Genomic DNA, 20,833 nt, shown 5'->3' on the forward strand with positions numbered 1-20,833 from the left:
AGAGACGTGGGTAGAACAGGGACAAGAATGGCTGTTGCAGGTTCCAGGGTTTAAATGTTTTAGTAGGATCAGACATGGGGGTAAAAAAGGGGGAGGTGTGGCATTACTTGTCAAAGATAGTATTACAGCAGTGGAATGGACAATGGAAGAGGACTTGCCATCTGAGGTAGTTTGGGCTGAGGTTAGAAATAGGAAAGGTGAGGTCACCCTGTTAGGTGTTTTCTACAGGCCTCCTAATAGTCCTAGAGAAGTAGAGGATAATATTGCGAGGATGATTCAGGAAAAGAGTGAAGGTAGCAGGGTGGTTGTTATGGGGGACTTTAACTTCCCAGATATTGACTGGGAGAGCTATAGCTCGAGTTCATTAGATGGGTCGGTGTTTGTCCAATGTGTGCAGGAGGGTTTCCTGACACAATATGTAGACAGGCCAACAAGAGGTGAGGCTATACTGGATTTGGTTCTAGGTAATGAACCAGGCCAGGTGTTAGACTTGGAGGTAGGTGAGCACTTCGGGGACAGTGACCACAACTCGGTGACTTTTACTTTAGTGATGGAGAGGGATAAGTGTGCGCCGCAGGGCAAGAGTTATAGCTGGGGGCAGGGAAATTATGATGCAGTGAGGCATGACTTAGGATGTGTGGATTGGAAAAACAGGCTTCAAGAGAAGAACACTAATGAGATGTGGGGATCGTTCAAGGAGCAGCTACTACGTGTCCTCGATAAGTATGTACCAGTCAGGCATGGTGTAAAGGGCCTTGTGAGGCAGCCGTGGTTTAGTAAGGAATTGGAATCCCTTGTGAAAGGGAAGAAGGCGGCATATGTAAAGATGAGGCGTGAAGGTTCAGTTGGGGCGATTGAGAGTTATAAGGTAGCCAGGAAGGATCTAAAGAGAGAGCTAAGAGAAGCGAGAAGGGGACATGAAAAGTCTTTAGCTGGTAGGATTAGGGAAAACCCAAAGGCTTTCTATAGGTATGTCAGGAATAAAAGGATGACTAGGGTAGGTATCGGTCCAGTCAAGGATAGTAGTGGGAAGTTGTGTGTGGAGGCGGAGGAGATTGGAGAGACACTAAATCAATACTTTTCATCAGTATTCACTCAGGAACAGGACACTGTTGCTGATGTGAATATGGAGTCACAAATGATTAGAATGGATGGCCTGGAAATATGCAGGGAAGAGGTTCTGGGAATATTGGAGAGGATGAAAATAGATAAGTCTCCTGGGCCTGATGGCATTTACCCTAGGATCCTATGGGAAGCTAGGGAGGAGATAGCAGAGCCATTGGCCTGGATTTTTATGTCGTCATTGTCAACGGGAATAGTACCAGGGGACTGGAGGATAGCGAATGTGGTCCCCTTGTTCAAGAAAGGGAGTAGGGATAGCCCTAGTAACTATAGGCCAGTGAGTCTGACTTCAGTGGTGGGCAAAGTCTTAGAGAGAATGGTAAGGGATAAGATTTATGAACATCTGGATAGGAATAACATGATCAAGGATAGCCAGCATGGTTTTGTGAAGGGCAGGTCGTGCCTCACAAACTTTATTGAGTTCTTTGAGAAGGTGACTAAGGAAGTGGACGAGGGTAAAGCAGTAGATGTTGTGTATATGGATTTTAGTAAGGCGTTCGATAAGGTTCCCCATGGTAGGCTAATGCTAAAACTACGGAGGTATGGCATTGAGGATACATTAGAGGTTTGGATTAGGAATTGGCTGGCTGGAAGGAGACAGAGGGTAGTAGTTGATGGACTATGTTCATCTTGGAGTGCAGTTACTAGCGGTGTACCACAAGGATCTGTTTTGGGACCATTGCTTTTTGTTATCTTTATAAATGATCTAGAGGAAGGGCTTGAAAGCTGGGTAAGCAGGTTTGCGGATGACACAAAAGTCGGTGGAGTTGTGGATAGTGAGGAAGGAAGTGGTAGGTTACAGCGGGATATAGATAAGTTGCAGAGCTGGGTAGAAATGTGGCAAATGGAATTCAATGTAGCTAAGTGTGAAGTCATTCACTTTGGTAGGAGTAACAAGAAGATGGATTACTGGGCTAATGGTAGGCTACTTGGTAGTGTGGATGAGCAGAGGGATCTTGGTGTCCATGTACACAGATCTCTGAAAGTTGCCACCCAGGTAAATAGTGCTGTGAGGAAGGCATATGGTGTACTGGGCTTTATTGGTAGAGGAATTGAGTTCCGGAGTCCTGAGGTCATGTTGCAACTGTATAAGACTCTGGTGCGGCCTCATCTGGAGTATTGTGTGCAGTTTTGGTCGCCATACTATAGGAAGGATGTGGAGGCATTGGAACGAGTGCAGAGGAGGTTTACCAGGATGTTGCCTGGAATGGTAGGAAAATCTTATGAGGAAAGGCTGAGGCACTTGGGGCTGTTCTCATTGGAGAAGAGAAGGTTTAGGGGAGATTTGATAGAGGTGTATAAGATGATTAGGGGTTTAGATAGGGTCGACACTGAGAACCTTTTACCGCTAATGGAGTCAGGTGTTACTAGGGGACACAGCTTTAAATTAAGGGGTGGTAGGTATAGGACAGATGTTAGGGGTAGATTCTTTACACAGCGGGTTGTGAGTTCATGGAATGCCCTGCCAGTAGCAGTGGTGAACTCTCCTTCTTTATGGTCATTTAAGCGGGCATTGGATAGGCATTTGGAAATTATTGGGCTAGTGTAGGTTAGGTAGGAATTGGTCGGCGCAACATCGAGGGCCGAAGGGCCTGGACTGCGCTGTATCTTTCTATGTTCTATTAAAAGAGCAGATACATTTGGTTTAGTGATATTAGTTTAGAGATAAATATCAGTGAAGTCACAATGAGAACTTCTCTAATTTTCTTAATATTGTTGTAAAGGACCTGTTACACACATCTCAGAGAGCAGAGAGAGTCTTGGTTTAATGTCTCATTTGAAAGATTTGCAGCCTCCTATGGTTATAAGCATTCCTGCAGTATTGCACTGGAGTGTCAGCCTTGATGAAGCAGTCAGGTCTCTGATTTTGAAACCATAACCTGTTGACTTTGGATACTACACATCAATTTGAATCTGGTATCAAGTTCAGCTCTATTAGATGGTATATAGATTAGATAGTGGAGTCCCTGAGAAATTTGATTGGATGTCTTCTCTCTACTTGCAAGACAGGTAACATTTATTGCACATCAAATAGGTCTTGCTACTTTGATTACTTCTTTCTCCGAATCTTGTCCCCCAACTCCTTTTCAGCCATCTCAAATTCCATGGTGGATTCAGTAGCTCTCTCTCTCTCTGCCCAAACTTTATGATTGCTACAAAGGACACTTACAACTAACATTACTTGGAGGCCTTAAATTGTAGGGCTGTGGAGAATTGATTTATTTCAAATTTTGTTGATATATCTAGAGTTATTGATTTAAAAAAGGCTTCCTGTAAAAATATGACTTGTTGATAACTGCTTGCTATGCTGTAAACCCTGCTGGGATTGTTTATGAACATTGACTGACTTAGAAAGGTTCTTGTTTTATCTGTTTTAGTTGAATAGAAGCTTGCCAAGAACAAGCTGCCCTGCTGACCTCTCTCTCATTTCTGAAGGTATAATCCTCTGAGTTCAGGGTGAAGAGTGATTGAAGAATCATCTTGAGATCAGTTAGCTCAATTGGGTAGACAGCTGATGAAGAGTGATACCTAAACCATGGTTTCAATTCCTGTACTGGCTAAGGTTACTATGAAGGTCCTTTCTTTTCAACGTCACCTGAGGTGTGGTCACCCTCAGGGTTAAACCACTACTGATTGTCTCTCTTAACAAGTGAGTGTAGTTATTTTACATTTCCTGAGCAAGTTGTCTCTGCAAGACTTTAGAGACAACTGTGCTTGATTGGTAACTTGACTACTCCAACCAGAAAATCAAAGTTCCAGAAATTCTACAGAATCTTATAGGCTTCAAGAATAACCATTGACCAAAGTGTTTTTTTCTTCCAGTGTCCCAATCTCTGCAGAGAAATTTTATCTTCTTTTGAAGCGCATCTGCATGTTTGCGTGTGTTTTTTGGGGATATGTAGAGCAGATAAATATTTATGCTTCTATATTACTATCTATTTATGTTAATCATTTATTGTATCTTTATTGAATAAATTATGTTTTGATAATAAACTAATAACAATATTTATTAATGATGTGGTAGTGTTGGTATTGGACTGGGGTGGACAAAGTTAAAAATCACACAACACCAGGCTATAGTCCAACAGGCTTAGTTGCAAGTACTAGCTTTCAGATCACTGCTCCAAACCTAGACTGCAGTTAAGTCTTCTTTTATAATGGATTGCAGGTTTCAATTCATTAATATGTAAATCCCAGAACTTCTTTCAAATCACTTTCTGAGATAACTTAAGGTTTTATGAGAAAGGTGATATGTCAGCTCATTAATGGTGTGAGGTTAGAGTCTGTCTGTATCCCAATCTTAATAGAACATAGAACAATACAGCACAGAACAGGCCTTTCGGCCCACGATGCTGTGCCGAACATTTGTCCTAGTTTAAGCACCTATCCATGTACCTATCCAATTGCCGCTTAAAGGTCACCAATGATTCTGACTCTGTCACTCCCATAGGCAGCACATTCCATGCCCCCGCCACTCTCTGGGTAAAGACCCTACCCCTGACATCCCCCCTATACATTCCACCCTTCACCTTAAATTTATGTCCCCTTGTAACACTCTATTGTACCCGGGAAAAAAAGTCTCTGACTGTCTACTCTATCTATTCCCTGATCATCTTATAAACCTCTATCAAGTCACCCCTCATCCTTCGCCGTTCCAATGAGAAAAGGCCTAGCACTCTCAACCTATCCTCGTACGACCTATTCTCCATTCCAGGCAACATCCTGGTTAATCTCCTCTGCACCTTCTCCAAAGCTTCCACATCTTTCCTCAAATGAGGCGACCAGAACTGCACACAGTACTCCAAATGTGGCCTTACCAAGGTCCTATATAGCTGCAACATCGCCTCACGACTCTTGAATTCAATCCCTCTGCTAATGAACGCTAATACATCATAGGCCTTCTTACAAGCTCTATCCACCTGTGTGGCAACTTTCAAAGATCTATGAACATAGTCCCCAAGATCCCTCCGATCCTCCACCTTACTAAGAACCCTACCATTAACCCTGTATTCTGCATTCTTATTTGTCCTTCCAAAATGGACAACCTCACACTTGACAGGGTTGAACTCCATCTGCCACTCCTCAGCCCAGCTCTGCATTATATCTAAGTCCCTTTGCAGCCGACAACAGCCCTTACTATCCACAGCTCCTCCAATCTTCGTATCGTCTGCAAATTTACTGACCCACCCTTCGATTCCCTCTTCCAAGTCATTAATAAAAATTAGCAAACAGCAGAGGACCCAGAACTGATCCCTGCAGAACTCCACTTGTAACTGGGCTCCAGGCTGAATATTTACCATCTACTACCACTCTCTGACTTCGACTGATTAGCCAGTTCTCTATCCAACTGGCCAAACTTCCCACTATCCCATGCCTCCTGACTTTCTGCATAAGCCTACCATGGGGAACCTTATCAAATGCCTTACTAAAATCCATGTACACTACATCCACTGCTCTCCCTCATCCACATGCTTGGTCACCTCCTTAAAGAATTCAATAAGACTTGTAAGGCAAGACCCACCCCTCACAAATCTGTGCTGGCTGTCCCTAATCAAGCAGTGTCTTTCCAGATACTCATAAATCCTATCCCTCAGTACCCTTTCCATTACTTGGCCTACCACCAAAGTAAGACTAACTGGCCTGTAATTCCTGGGGTTATCCCTATTCCCTTTTTTGAACAGGGGCACAACATTCGCCACTCTCCAGTCCCCTGGCACCACCCCTATTGACAGTGAAGACGAAAAAATCATTGCCAACAGTTCTGCAATTTCCTCTCTTGCTTCCCACATAATCCTAGGATATATCCCGTCAGGCCCGGGGGACTTGTCTATCCTCAAGTTTTTCAAAATGCCCAACACACCTTCCTTCCTAACAAGTATCTCCTCTAGCTTACCAGTCCGTTTCATACTCTCCTCTTCAACAACACGGTCCCTCTCATTTGTAAATACTGAAGAAAAGTACTCATTCAAGACCTCTCCTGTCTCTTCCGACTCAATACACAGTCTCCCACTACTATCCTTGATCGGACCTACCCTCGTTCTCGCCATTCTCATGTTTCTCACATATGCATAAAAGGCCTTGGGGTTATCCTTGATCCTACCCGCCAAAGATTTTTCATGCCCTCTCTTAGGTCTCCTAATTCCTTTCTTCAGCTCCCTCCTGGCTATCCTGTATTCTTCCAATGCTCTGTCTGAACCTTGTTTCCTCAACCTTATTTAAGCCTCCTTCTTTCTCTTTGCTAGACATTCAACTTCCCTCGTCAACCAAGGTTCCCTCACATGACCATCTCTTTCCTGCCTGACAGGTACATACATATCAAGGACACATCGTATCTGTTCCTTGAAAAAGTTCCACATTTCAACAACATCCTTCCCTGGCAGCCTATGCTCCCAATTTATGCTCCTCAGATCCTGTCTTGCAGCATCGTATTTACCCTTCCCCCAATTGTAAAACCTGCCCTGTTGCACGCACCTATCTCTCTCCATAACCAAGGTGAAAGTCACAGAATTGTGGTCACCATCACGAAAATGCTGACCAATCTTGAGTCAGACTGGTTCTATTTCCAAAGTATGAATTTATAATATGTTACATGGATTGACTGCCTGCAAATTGTGTGCTATTTGAATAAAAATAATGTATCTGCAATTACAATTCTGCAAATGCAAATTCACCCCTTAGACATAGATGTGTATATGCATGCATGTGAGGGAGAGAGAGAGTGTGAGTGTAATTTGAAAGAATTTCTGAGATTTGCACATTAATGAACTGAAAACTGCAACCCATTCTAAAAAAAGGAAGACTTAACAGCAATTTAAGTTTGTTCAATATATCGTATCAATTGCATGCATGACACTGTAATCTTTTGATATAAATTCTGTGTCTTATGATCCTGCTCCACAGCTACCTGATGAAGAAGCAGTGTACTTCCAAATAAGCCTGTTGGACTATAGCCTGGTGTTATGTAATTTTTAAAAGTATTTATGAAGAATCTTGGTTGATAGATGTTGTTTAATACCTTGTATAGATAAATGATTAGTTGAGACATCTTAGTAACTGGAAAAAGTATTCCAGTTTTTTTGGAAATACTCCAGTTTTATGGGGCAACGGGGCACTGTTCCATCCTCAATTGTAACAAGGTCCATTTATTTGAGTCTTTTTTTTTCCAAAATGAATTGATAATTTACAACACTTATTTTAATCTTTTTATTATATCTGATCTTTTATCCATGCAAGCATAATTTGGAATGAGCAGTACTCAATCCTTACTGCACACTGCTTTTGTTAGATGAATATATTAAGGGACATTGGCTAAAGGCAGGTATATGGAGTTATGCCACAGATCAGCCATGACCTCACTGAATGGCAGAACAGGCTCGAGGGGCTGAGTGGCCTACTCCTACTCTTATGTTTCTTACATTTTGTATGGCTTTCTGAGGACCTCCTCATTACTTATTGAAACAAAAGAAAAGTATGTGACTGTGTAAATGTGTGTATATGGGAAGAGATTTTAAGATCATTATAAGATCTGAGATTTGAAGCTGTTTAAAATGCTGAGTGCTTCTCATAGAAACTAAAGATCAACAGGGTATTTAAAGGTGAGTGTGAAGCAGTCTTTCACATAACTAAGAATAAATTGACAGCAATAATCCACTGCATACGAGACTGAATGGAAAGAATACGTTTCAATCCTATAATTACTCCTTAATTTGATTTTAAAGCTAACTAACAGAATTAAAAACCTACAATCTTGAATAGGTCAGGAATTGAACAGGAAAGACATGCCTGTGGTTCCCAGTCTGTCAAATTAACTAACTTCATTTTGGCTTACCAGTAAAATAGTGTAATTGTTTTCAGAGCCCACAGTTTTGAAGGGGGAAATAGGCCATTATTCTTCCATCTCTTCACTATCCACTGGTCATTGCTAAACAGCAGGCGTTCAATGATGACTTTCCATGAAAAAGAAACCTAGTAATATTGCAGCCTTGGCTTTCATTGAAGATTAGTTTTTTTGACAAACTGTTGAAGAGTAGCTGGTATCCATGGAGACAAACTCAAACATGGGTCTGCACCGTCAGAGTTGGAGGCACAAATCCATTTTTATTTAGAAATACCATTTGCAAAATAACTTCCCATTTGATTTATAATTAATGGTAGATTGTTTGATTTTAATAAACTTTCTAAGCAGCCCTGCATGATGCTAATTTGTCTGATATTTTCCCAGAGAACCATTCCTGTGGCATTTGCTACTTCTGCCAATATGTGGTACCAGTTTGAGATAGTTCATTGTCACCAATTAGATTAGATTACTAAGAATTCTCCTTTATCTCTGATTTGTCTAGGTCCTATCCAGTGATTAGTGGTAGAGGGTATACAACCATAGAGTATCTACAGAGGAGGCACTGTTAATCAAATAGTGAGAAGATTTATTTCATGATAGCAAAAAGTACAACTACAGCTGGTCAAGAACAATTACCAGGACCTCTGTGAGCTGCATCTGCTCCCTCTGAAAATTAATGTGGAACTCCCTGTCTTCAACCACAGACTGTTTGTGACATCAATGGAATGGGTGGCGATAATGTGAATTTAACATTAACCTATACAGCATTTTCCCATCCCAAATAACTTTCCCCATAGTTAACAAATTATAAAATCATGTATACAACTATGCACATAACTTCCTCCTCCATGGTGTGGTGAGAGTAATGACAAGTATGATGGCAACATAGGGGGAAAGTTATAGAAGCAGATTTTTGACAGCAAGAGTAAGTTTCCAAGTTTCCCATCAAGGTCTAAATGGCAACTTCAGAGTCTCACTTTTAATTCCATGTTTTTGCATCATATTAAACCCACAACTTATCCTACTTATATCTCACTTCCAATTCTCCTCTGCTCCATTCCATGGCCACCATCTTCCTCAACTATTCATTCACTCAAACCTATTAACCATTATTAATCATTATTAAACCTATTGTCAGACCAACTCAGACATCACTTCAGGCTTTCAGCAATTTAATTTGAGGCTGGAAAATACCTACAATTTGTATGCTACTACTAGATTGCTTTGTGAGCAAGGACAGCCACACATCTCATGCATCTATACAGTGCGCTTTTGTTCTGACATTTAGACAAGAGCCAGTTCTTAGCCTGCTTTCTCAATGATCACTCACTTTAGCATTTACTTTAGCCTCAGCTTCACGTTGTTTTCATAACACGCACTCATTCTGCCAATCTTGATGGTTTAGCTTGATCTTTAGGTAGAGGGAGAGGCAAGCAGCTTGTCATGACAGGAATCACTGAACAGTCAATTTATTAATCAGACAAGGGCTGATGAAGGGCTTATGCCTGAAACTTCAGTTCTCCTGCTCTTCAGATGCTGCCTGACTGCTGTGCTTTTCCAGCACAACACTCTCAACAGCAAGTAGAAAGCACAGAATCGTGAAGTGTTATTAGTTTGAGAGGATGAGGTGGGTTTGATTCCTTGAATGGACATGCTGCGTGGAATATAGAAAGTTGTCTATGGGTTTTGTGATATATATGTGCAGTGACATTTAGTCTAAGCTGGTTCTGAATTTGTGATAGCACAGAGAAGATAGTTGTTGCCTTGTGAAGCATAGAAAATCATTGATCTTCTTGCTAGGTATCTCTTTAGATGTGGGACATAGCCCTGAACTCATGTTGCAATTTCAATTCAGGCTGACTGATCTATTGACGTGGCTTTCTTTGGAGCTCCACAGGAAATAGTACTGCCATCCATTCCAACTCTTTATCCAGCAACACCTCCAGATCCCTGTCCTGGAAACGGAGAGAAAAGTTGCTTTTCCTCTGGGACATTTCCAGGATCAAACATTGCAGATTTGAGGGGTTGTTCCTGGCTTTCATGTCTGAAGTCGTGTGTAGCTGGGTTTTAAATATACATCAGAGGTATATAAACGTGATTCCCCAAGAAATGTGTCCAATGGTTTGGTTGCATTTTTAAGGTGAAAAGTAGAAGATCATAATAGAAAATTCACCCGGGCCATGACAGACCAGACAGCATGAAAAGCCCTTGCTGCCACATTCTCATTGCAAATGGGAAAATTCAGACCTATATTGCATTTACCAATACCCCATCTCCCTCCAAGTGTTTAACTTCCCAAATACAGGCAGTATGCATGAGATTTTTCTCAGATTCTCTTCAGACTTGGAAGAATGGTAGGTCTCTTGCTTAAGGACTGTTGAACCCTGATTCTGGTTTGTTGATTATTTCACTTGATGGAGGGTATGTCATCTCTTGAATAACTTTGGAAAAGGTTTTTTTATGTATTACCTTTTCTGGAAGACGTTCCTGAAGAAGGGCTCATGCCTGAAACATCGATTCTCCTGCTCCTCGGATGCTGCCTGACCTGCTGCGCTTTTCCAGCAACACATTTTCACCTCTGATCTCCAGCATCTGCAGTCCTCACTTTCTCCTTTTCTGAAAGACCCTTAATCTCCTGAATTTCCTTCCTGAAAGACAGGAGTTCTGTTCAAAGAAGTATTCTTTCATATACTATCTTGGACTTCTGGATCAGATAATGCCTTTCTGATTGGGAGAGGTAAATTTTTTTTCAGTATCCTGGATGCTTGGACCAGATAGTTGTTTCTTTTGACTATGTCCTAGATCTGTGGAAGTTAATCTGGCTCCCATGGAATATAGATTATATATCTGTCTTGAGTTGCTTATTAGTTTAGATACATTCAATTGCTGTTGCTGTTGTTTGAGGAGTAAACCTTTTCAGACTCTTGGTTGTGTTACAAAATGATTGCTGCTTAATTAGCACGATATCTGCCACTAGCACTGACCATTCTGCTATCTGAAGATGACCAGTTAAAGGTACTTGAATAGGCCCAAGTAGGTTGTGCTAGTCATTCTTGTTTTTAATATTGCCACTTCTCTAAAATTTGGCAATCCTGTATAAATTGCAGATTTCACAATGAGATATGCAAACTCTATTGAGACCACTGACTGGGCTCTGACCATACTTTTGGCAATGACCAAGTGGCCCAGTGTATCCTTTCCCAGGCACCATCCCAAAATGAAGCTGAAATATATGGCCTTTTCTCATACACTAGTAAAGATGTGTCTTCGCATGCACACTTGTAAAATGTTTCTGATGCTCAAAGTATATGTTCTCAGCTGAATTACTGTACTCGTGAAAAGAAAACAAAGATATGCAGATGCAAGAAGTCAGAAACAAAAATAAAAATTGTTGGAATAATTCAAAAGGTCTAGCAGTATTTGTGGAGAGAAAGCAGAGTTAAGCAGAGCTGACGAAGGATCACTGGACCCAAACCGTTAACTCTGATTTCTCTGCATAGATGCTGCCTTTTCCCTGCAATTTTAGATTTTGTTTGTCAGTAGACTTGCAGTCTGGAATTCTTCAACATAAGATTGATGAATGGTAGCACAATGTTAGTTACTCATCTATTCTTGTTGATTTTGATTGACCCTCTTTTGGCTTACTGGCCACTGTTTCTCCTTAGCCATATGAAACTTTTATTCTATGCCAGAGTAGATAACCTCAACAGGTTCTCTCTTTTCGGGTTCTGTCATGAGTCTAGAAAGTCCAATGAAATCTAATGATTTCCCTTCGACTGGATGGTTGCTCTTTACAAGGTAGTTGAACTCCTACTCTCCTAAGGAAGTAGCTAGTGTGAAATGCATGAAGGGACAAAAGCGAAATTATTTTACTGAAAACAATGTGCAGATCTTCGATTCCATTATGTATGTTGGACTGTGGTGTAGCTTATAGCATTCCCATAGTTCTGCCAATTATTCCATTTTGGCTATGTAGTTTAGTCTTTATAAACTGTAGCCCTTGTTTCTTCAGTTGGTGTAACTGATCTGATAGGAAATGACCTCAGCATTGATTTCAAACTTGGATTTAACAGGATATCTATTAGTATAAACTGTTCTGTTTTTAACTCATTTTTTTCAATACATTTCAGTATTGAATTATTTAATGAAGCTTTAAATTGTACTGCTCTCTGATTACTTACAGTGTGGAAACAGACCCTTCAGCCCAACAAGTCCACACTGATCCTCTAAAGGTCAACCCACCCAGACCCATTCCCCAACATTTACCCCTTTACCTAACGTTATGGGCAATTTAGCATGGCCAATTCACCTAACCTGCACCTGCAGACACGGGGAGAATGTGCAAATTCCACACAGACAGTTACCTGAGGTGGGAATTGAACTCAGGCCTCTGGTGCTGTGAAGCAGCAGTGCTAACCACTGTGCCACCATGCCGCCCACTTTTGAATTTTTTTTTGTAATGCTGTATCTCTGTACTGCTGATTGGATTTTGCCACCTTTTTCAAGGTCTTCCCATTTTTTTTAAACATTAAAATCGTTGTTACCTGCTTCTCCCAGAGTTTTACCACCTTTTGGAACAACAATGGTGTTTTCCCGCTTTTTCCCGGGTAAAGTGGATCTTTTCTCTTCTTTAAACACTGGTCTACAGAAATTTTAAATAGATCCCTGGCTGTATCCTTTATAAGCTTTTCTGCTGAAATCAGAGCCCCATTCTTTTTATCTTTTATTTCTCATGGTTTTACTTATGCTGAACATAGATATCCTAGAATTATTTAAGCTGAGAATGAGAACATTTAGAGACCTTCGTGGTTCTCTAGCTCCATTTTAAATTTGTTTTTTTGGCCCTTTCACTTTTTCTTGTAACTACCTCCATGAAACCTAATGTCAGTGGCATTGTAAGAAATGTGAACTCTTTTACATTTCCTTGCTTTCCTTGGTCAATGCACCAATTTTCATAAGGAATCTCTAACTTTATTTCCTGGAGCCTATAATTGTTCCTCACAGAGCTTTCTTCACTAAAGCCTATGTATGTGGCTGGCATTTTCTCTCTTATTAGCCCACACTCCTAATCCTGTACTTCCTGTCATCTTCTAAATGAAGTTTTGCCTTTGGAGTGATTATCCTGCCTTCTTGCAGCTTCCACTGCTGCTGCTATCTCTTCTGTCAGTAAATGTGTTTCAGCTGCTGACTTGCTGTCTTCTTAATGTGCTAATGCTCTTAAAATGATAAACTCACTTGCTTGAAATTTGTCTTTCCTTCTGGATCTCTTACAGTCATAATGGGAATCATCTCTGCACTGTTGCAGCCGTATGGTACATTCCCAGATTTCCACTGCTGGTATCTTGTGGTATTTGCTGCTGTTAGAATATGTGGTACTGAGTAAGGGTTGTGTGAGGTATTTTGCTGCTACCAATCCTCCTTTGTCTTTGATTTGTCTTGGGCCTATTACTGGGAGAGGGCACACTACAATAAGCGAAGGTTTATTGCACAATAGCAATAATACAACTGCAGTTGGTTAGGCAGTTGGCCTAAGACTTTAGGGAGCTGTTACAGATACATATCTTCCCTCTAAAGGTTGGAGTAGAACACCTTGTCTCACCTGAAGACTGTGTCTAACATTGCTAAAATAATTGAAGTCAATTTAACATGAGCATTAACTCCTTTAGAACCATTACAATGCAACAAATTGCTATGCCTTTAACTTATTTAGTTCAATATTTCTCATTAATTTAGCATGTCTTTCAAACAACAGGTGTCGAATTGGTTTGGGAATAAGCGAATCAGATATAAGAAAAACATTGGCAAATTCCAGGAAGAGGCCAATCTTTATGCAGCCAAGACTGCAGCAGATGCCACAACAGTGGTAGCCCACCAAGGGAGTCAGGCAAACTCCCCTTCCACGCCCAATTCAGGTAAGCCTCCCTGAAAATCTTGCATGTATAAATGCAGAGAGTCAGAATGCTACTTGTGGAGTCAATAGTTGGGATTTTCCAACATTCAGTTACCAGAGTAAGCACCATTTATTTTTCTAAGAATGTCATTCAAACTAAATGTTAGATTTTGAATTATCCCATTTGTTAAAAGACTGTTGCATTGGGAAAAGCATTGCAAACTCTGTATAATTCAAAGTGAGTTCTATTTTTTCTTGAGATGTGTAATTCATTATCAAATTGAGGCTATTTACATTATTTGGTTAATTTAGAGAGATTGTTGGCTTACTTAAAGTGCACCTCATAGCATGTCATTGTGTTGGTGTCTTTAGAATTTGTGAACTGATCTGTTTATCTGGCCTGTGTCGCATTACTTAGAAATGGAAGCAGTGTTCCTCTGAGTACTAGCTGAAATGGTCCATAGCTGTGTATTTGCCCCACATTGAAGTTCTTTCCAATTCAGAACTCCTGTGTTTGTACCCAGGTACTTTTTTAAAAAAAAACTTCTGATAGAAACACGCAAGAATATTTCATTGAGTGATATTGTGAAGATGCTTAAGCTACATATGTCGCGTGAAGTAAACTGTTGTATGTACTTTTGTGACCATTGGCCAAGTAATATTATGAGTTTAATTTCTGGATTATGAAGTGAGTTTATTTATTATCTACTGCTTGGTGACTGTATCAAATATAATGTACCAAAAAGCTTAGTCAATAATAAAAATTGAGTCACCATCATGTTCACATAAAGTGACGTATATATTCTGTGTTAGTACATTTTATTGATTTATATTGTGATTTATCTGATGAAACTCATATTTAGGGGCTGTTTGGAAGTCTTTCCTACTGAAATAATTGGTAACAGGAACTTGGATGGGTTCAGCTGTGCAAGTGATTATTGAATCTATCTCCTGTTGTGGTATTAGTGGATATCACTACCTTGGAATTTGTTCAGTCCACTCTTCAATTTTCTATTGATTTGGATTTGGGCAGAAAATGAAGCACAAACTATAGTTCCCTACTCAGTAAATCAAATGATCTGAGCTAACAAGTATGAAAAATTGTCATTATTTGAGAAATGTAGGAGAGAAGTGAAATACGGCAAGTGTAATAACCTCCCTCACCATGAAAGGTAAAGATAAAGTCATCATAGTCCCAGAGGGCTGTACTCTCATTAGAGATAAAAGAGTGATGAAATCTGAGGGTCACCACACCTCAAGCGAAGGAAGAGATTAAGAAGAAGAATCCTTTATGGTCACCTCAACCAGTATGGGAATTGAACCCACACTGTTGGTGTAACTTCGTAACACAAGCCAGCCAACCAATGTCTCTTTTGTACATGGGCCATAGATACCATCTAGGAAAAAGTGAGGACTGCAGATGCTGGAGATCAGAGCTGAAAATGTGTTGTTGGAAAAGCGCAGCAGGTCAGGCAACATCCAAGGAGCAGGAGAATCGACAACCTGAAGAAGGGCTCATGCCTGAAACGTCGATTCTCCTGCTCCTTGGATGCTGCCTGACCTGCTGTGCTTTTCCAGCAACACATTTTCAACATAGATATCATCTGTCCTGACATTTGTCAAACAACTCCAACATGATATCCCCTAGTGCTTCATGTACAGGTCATATTAACAAAGTTACCCAGCAAAAAAAAATCAATGCCACTGACTGCACTTCAGATCTGTTGACACTTGTTGAAGTTTCCTGTTCTTTCTTGTTGTTCAATGCTTTTCTGCTGACTGGGATAAAACATTGCAGGATTTCTTTTCTTAAGCTTAGTCATTTAGTTTGAAAACCATTAATTTAATAGGCTTTGTTCTTGTTTTGTTCTGTTCCTTTATTGATTATTGGTGAGCATTTGCTAATTTGCAAATCCTCATGTACCTTGATGCATGCCTTCATTGCCTAGGCTTTTCAAGTAGTTTAATTTTGAAACCATGATTCATTCATAGGAGACTGTTCTGCAGCACCTATCAGAGGAGTTTGCTGTCCATTGGTTATGAATTAGAGCTCATGGGGAAAACATTTCAAACTCTGGGTCCCCACAAAGCATCCCTAATAGTTAGTTATCTGCATTTTAAGCAGATAAATGTGATAATTACTACATCGAAATTCTATTTGCATACTATGAAAACAACTATTTATAAAAACTTGAGCTCCCTTTGTCACAGAGTTTAATTGGTCTTCTTTACTTCAAACATTACAAACTTTTGAGCTGAACCTAATACAGAGGAATCTTCCTTGACACCAGATATTAATACAGAGAGCGGATCTTCCTTAACACCACATGTTGGTACAAAGAGTGGATTTTCCTCAACACCAGATACAGGGATTCTCCAATGTGTAACTCACCTGAATTACTATGCTATTTAATTTTAATTTTCCAATTTTGAGAAACATAGCACATCAGATTTATTTTAATATCAGATCCTGCGTGACTCCTCTCCTAGCACAATTCAGTCCCAACTTTCATGGTCCTCACCTGTGCTAAAGCTGTACTTTGCAACTGAACCAAACCAGTCTTCATCCATTTTTCCACAGGAATTGGATACCTAATCTAATGATGCAGCTACTGACTATTTTCGCAATTGAGCCATTGAATCACCTCAAACTTTAGTATATGTTTTACATTGAATCACAAAGTCTTTATTAGTGTACAGAAGTTTCATTTATATTTCAATGATACTTCCTCCATGTTAGTTTGAGTTTGTAATTATTATGAGATAGGGAAATTTAACTTTTAAGAGCTGCCCAAAGTAATTAACCAATAACATTGTAGCACTCCCAGTTCATGCCACTCTACTTTATTGGGTAGAATTCACTAAAATAGAAACAACTAGCACCAAAAGGCAATGTGCATATTATTTGAGTTCTTTGGGAGGAAAACACTGTAACTTTATTAGTGCAGATAAATCTGCACCTGAAAACCATCAGAGACTTCTCAAGTAAAGCATGGAGTGAAACAAGTGCTAAGGAACGAACAGCAAGGTTTTATAAGCTTCCCTCAAAGAGGCTATCTGAAAATGGCCATGATCATAATTGGTCATAATAGTTAGAAAATTCAGAAGAAAATTATTTTATTGTAAATGCATCCTTTTGGAAAAGTACCCAGAGTGTGGTTGCATCTTCCAAAACAATCTGTTTCCTGAATAAAAAATGTATTCATTTGGAAATTACACACTATGATGGCCATTTGTTATGTAGAAGAATGTCACAGGGCTGCTTCCCCTGTCAACACTTGTCCCTACATTGTGAGTGTTTTATCTGTTTGTGGTGGTGTTGCTTATTGTTACCACACAGGGAAATGGGTTGGGACAGAATTAATTTAAGAAGACTAATGCTAAATTCTCCTCCCACTTAAATAAAAATAAAAGTATACAATATGAACTTTAAATTTACAGCTCTAATGAAGTATTGCTTTCTTTATTCATTAACAGTTAAAAAAAATCCCACAGATTGTACCTGAGACATACCACCTGATTTTTAAAAAGTTTTTTTCAAAGTATGTGTGCATAACTAGCTAAGGCAGTATTCATTATCCATCTTTAATTGCCCTTGAGAATGCGATGCTGAGCTGCCTTCACCTTCCTAGGACTGTAGAGACACCCATGATGCTGTTCAATAATTTGGGGCTCCTTTCATTGAAAGGAGTTCAATGATTTTGGCCCCAGCAACACTGAAGGAATGGAGATAAAGTTCCAAGTCAGAATGATGTGTGGTTTGGAGGGGAACGCATAGACAGGAGTGCTGTTATTCATATAGTATTTACCTTAAAGAACAATGAACAAGACAGCCCATCACGACTTTGCTACACTAAAAATCTTTTGCCTCTATCTGGTCTGAATTCCTCTATTTCCTGTCTATTCATATATCTGTCAGGATGCCATATTTTTAAAAATATTTTTATTCACAAATTTTTTTTCTTTACAAAATTATAAAATTACAAAAGTATAACAATTTAAAATCATAACAAAATTATAACAACCATTACAATGAATTAACTGCTATCTTACTCTACAAAACAAATCAAAACTGCACTCAGTACAAATCAATAAACAAATAAATAAATAGTGCCACTTAACACAACCACACCGAGGCTCCCACCCTTCAGGAGCACTAATTGTTATGTGTTTACCATGTTTATTTGGTATTTTTTCTCCCAGGGCACAAGACTCACTAAACCTAATCATTCTGGCTAAACAAAAGCCCTAATTAAAATGGCAGACAAGTCTGCTTCCAGGTAATTCAAAATGGACTGCCATGTCTTATAAAAAAAGTTCTGTTTTATGGTGCACCATGTGTGTGAGGAAATCCAAAGGGATGTGTTCCATAATTAACTTGCGCCACCCCAATAGACCCAGAGGGTGCTCAGACACCCAGCTCATCAAAATGTTCTTCCTCGTGCAGTAAGTGAGAATGTTAAATAGCTTTTTCCCATGTACGTTCTAAGGAAGATAAATTCGGCAAATCCAAGAGCAGACAGACCAGGCCTACCTTAACTGCGGTCTCCAGGACCCTCTCTATTACTCCTGCTACAGCACTCCAGTACATATGAAGTTTGTGGCATGACCACAAACATTGAGTGAGGGTACTATGCTTATTTTGCACTTCGGGCACATTGGAGATGCTCCTTTTTTTGAATTTTGCAATATGATCTGGGGCCAAATGAACCCTATGAAGAACCTTCAACTGCATATCATGTATCCTGTTACAGATGGAGATCTTTATCGTATTTTCCCAAATGTCTTCCCATGTCTCTGAGGGAATCTCCACTCTCAACTCTTGATCCCAGAACTCACATAATCGCTCAATGTTGTTTGACGCACCGCACACCAATAGATAGTAGAGAGTACTAACTGAGAGAGTGCTTGTGGCATGAAGCATTGTCCTCTCTGCATCAGACTTGTAAGGGTTGTTCAAAAGTGTTTTTTGGATGAAGTCCCTAACCTGAAAGTAACAAAAAGGATCTCTGCTGAGCAATCCATACTTGTAGCACATTTGGTCGAAGGACATTATGACTTCCCCCTCAAATAAGTCACCCAAATAGGAGACTCCCTTAGTTGCCCACAGTTTGAATCCAGGGTCTGTCATTCATGCCCAAAATCCTGGTGTACCAACTGTAGGGGTAAGAAAGGAGGCTTTAGATAAACTGCCCTTGCTCTGTTGATTTGCTTTCTATGCTTTGACCATATTAATAATGATTGGATTCCAACAGTATTCCATAACTGTCCTTACCTTATCTATAAACAACAGACAAGGAAGGGGGCACTTTGCCTGGGAGGCCTTGCTATCCAATCATGCTGATTTTGGGTCCTCACAAGCCCTGTTACTCATGAAGGACACAAGGGAGCTTAGTTGGTATTACAGAGGGAGCATTCACATGGGATATAACAGATGAGGAAGGATATTTATTTTGGTAATGGCTATTCGACCTAACCAGGAAATTGGAAGGGCCTCCCATCTTTGAAGGCCTTATCTAATCTTGTTAAGCAAATGAGCAAAATTAGCCTTAAATAATTGATCAAAGGTGGGAGTAACAAAAATGCCTAAGAAAACCTCCCAGCGACCCTTTAAAGGGGAATCAGAACTCACCTTCTATATCAGATATTCCCTTAAGACCCCGCCCACAGGCATAACCTCTGATTTTGCAAAATTGATCTTATATCCCAAAAAAGAACCAAATAAATTAATATATTGTATTAAGTGGGGTACAGAAACTGCTGGTTTTGATAAGAAGAGGAGAACATCATCCCCTTACAATGCCCCTTGATCCCACTTGCAGGGCAGCTAAGATTAGGGTACTTATGGATAGCCTCTGCCAGTGGCTCAATCATCAATGTAAACAGTAGCAGTGAAAGGGAACAACCTTGCCAACTGCCCCTACCAATACTGAAATTACTGGATCTTACACCACTGGTGAGATCCGTAGCCAGAGGGTCACTATACAGGATCTCCACCCATCTGACAAAGACCTCACCTAGCTCAAACCGTTCCAGCGTATAAAAAAGGTGTGACCACTCCACCCAATTGAATGCCTTCTCTGTTTCTAAAGCGATCACCAAACCCTGAATCGATCGTTGCTGACACATGTGGACCATATTCATTAATCTTCTAATATTATTGGAGGACCTACAGCCCTTTATAAAACCTATCTGGTCCTCCTTAACAATACAGGGCAACACCTTCTCCAATCTCAAAGCAAGTGTTTTGGATAAAATTTTTGAATCCAAATTTAACAGCGAAATGGGCCTGCATGAAGCATAGTCCTCTGGGGTCTTCCTTTTCTTGAGAAAGAGAGAGAGATGTTCGTCTCTCTCAGGGATGGATGGTGGGAGGTAGTCAGGACTGTACGAATAGTTGTATATGTCCAGCATTGGCTCTGACAGGATGTTTATAAATTCTTTGTAGAATTCACTCGGGATACCATCAGGGCCGGGTACCTTCACACTTTGGAGCTGTCTTACTGCCTCCTGTATCTCTTACACTGTCAAGGGGAACATTAACAGTGTTCTGCCTGTTCTGAGGTCACACCTGGAAGGTCCAGGTTCTTAAAAACAGATTCCATTCTTAGTCCACCGATCCTCGCAACATTCTGACCAATATAGCTCAGAGTAAAAACTCTGAAATGCTACATTGATTTTAGAATTACTCGTATGAGTCACAGTGCCTTCTCTAATTCATGTAATGGATTGGAGGGCAATCTTTTTCCTGGCCAGATGTGACAGGTCTGGCCTATCACCATGTCAAACAGCCTTTGTTTCGCGGAAGAGTTCTGTCTTTCCGTTTGAGTGAGCATGGAGTTCAAAACAACCCAGAGGGCAATGACTCGCTGCAATTTAGCCATTGATGGCCAATCAAAATATACTGTCTCGGCTGCCTTCAACCATTCCTCGAGCAAACATTTCTGCTCTTCCTTCTGTCTCTTTCGGCTTGCCGAATAAGA

General features: G+C 40.2%; 1 protein-coding gene across 2 annotated transcripts in view; it reads left to right on the forward strand.

The window, feature by feature from the left end:
• The window catches only part of pbx4 (pre-B-cell leukemia transcription factor 4), a 610,007-nt gene that overhangs the window by 530,498 nt on the left and 58,676 nt on the right, over positions 1-20,833 (forward strand). For both annotated transcript variants that reach the window (XM_060855285.1, XM_060855286.1), the window contains exon 6: positions 13,713-13,872. In XM_060855285.1, the coding sequence (XP_060711268.1) occupies positions 13,713-13,872 (160 nt within the window). The remainder of the gene's footprint in view (positions 1-13,712; positions 13,873-20,833) is intronic.

This window comes from Hemiscyllium ocellatum, chromosome 45, assembly GCF_020745735.1.
Source record: "Hemiscyllium ocellatum isolate sHemOce1 chromosome 45, sHemOce1.pat.X.cur, whole genome shotgun sequence".
Taxonomy (NCBI): domain Eukaryota; kingdom Metazoa; phylum Chordata; class Chondrichthyes; order Orectolobiformes; family Hemiscylliidae; genus Hemiscyllium; species Hemiscyllium ocellatum.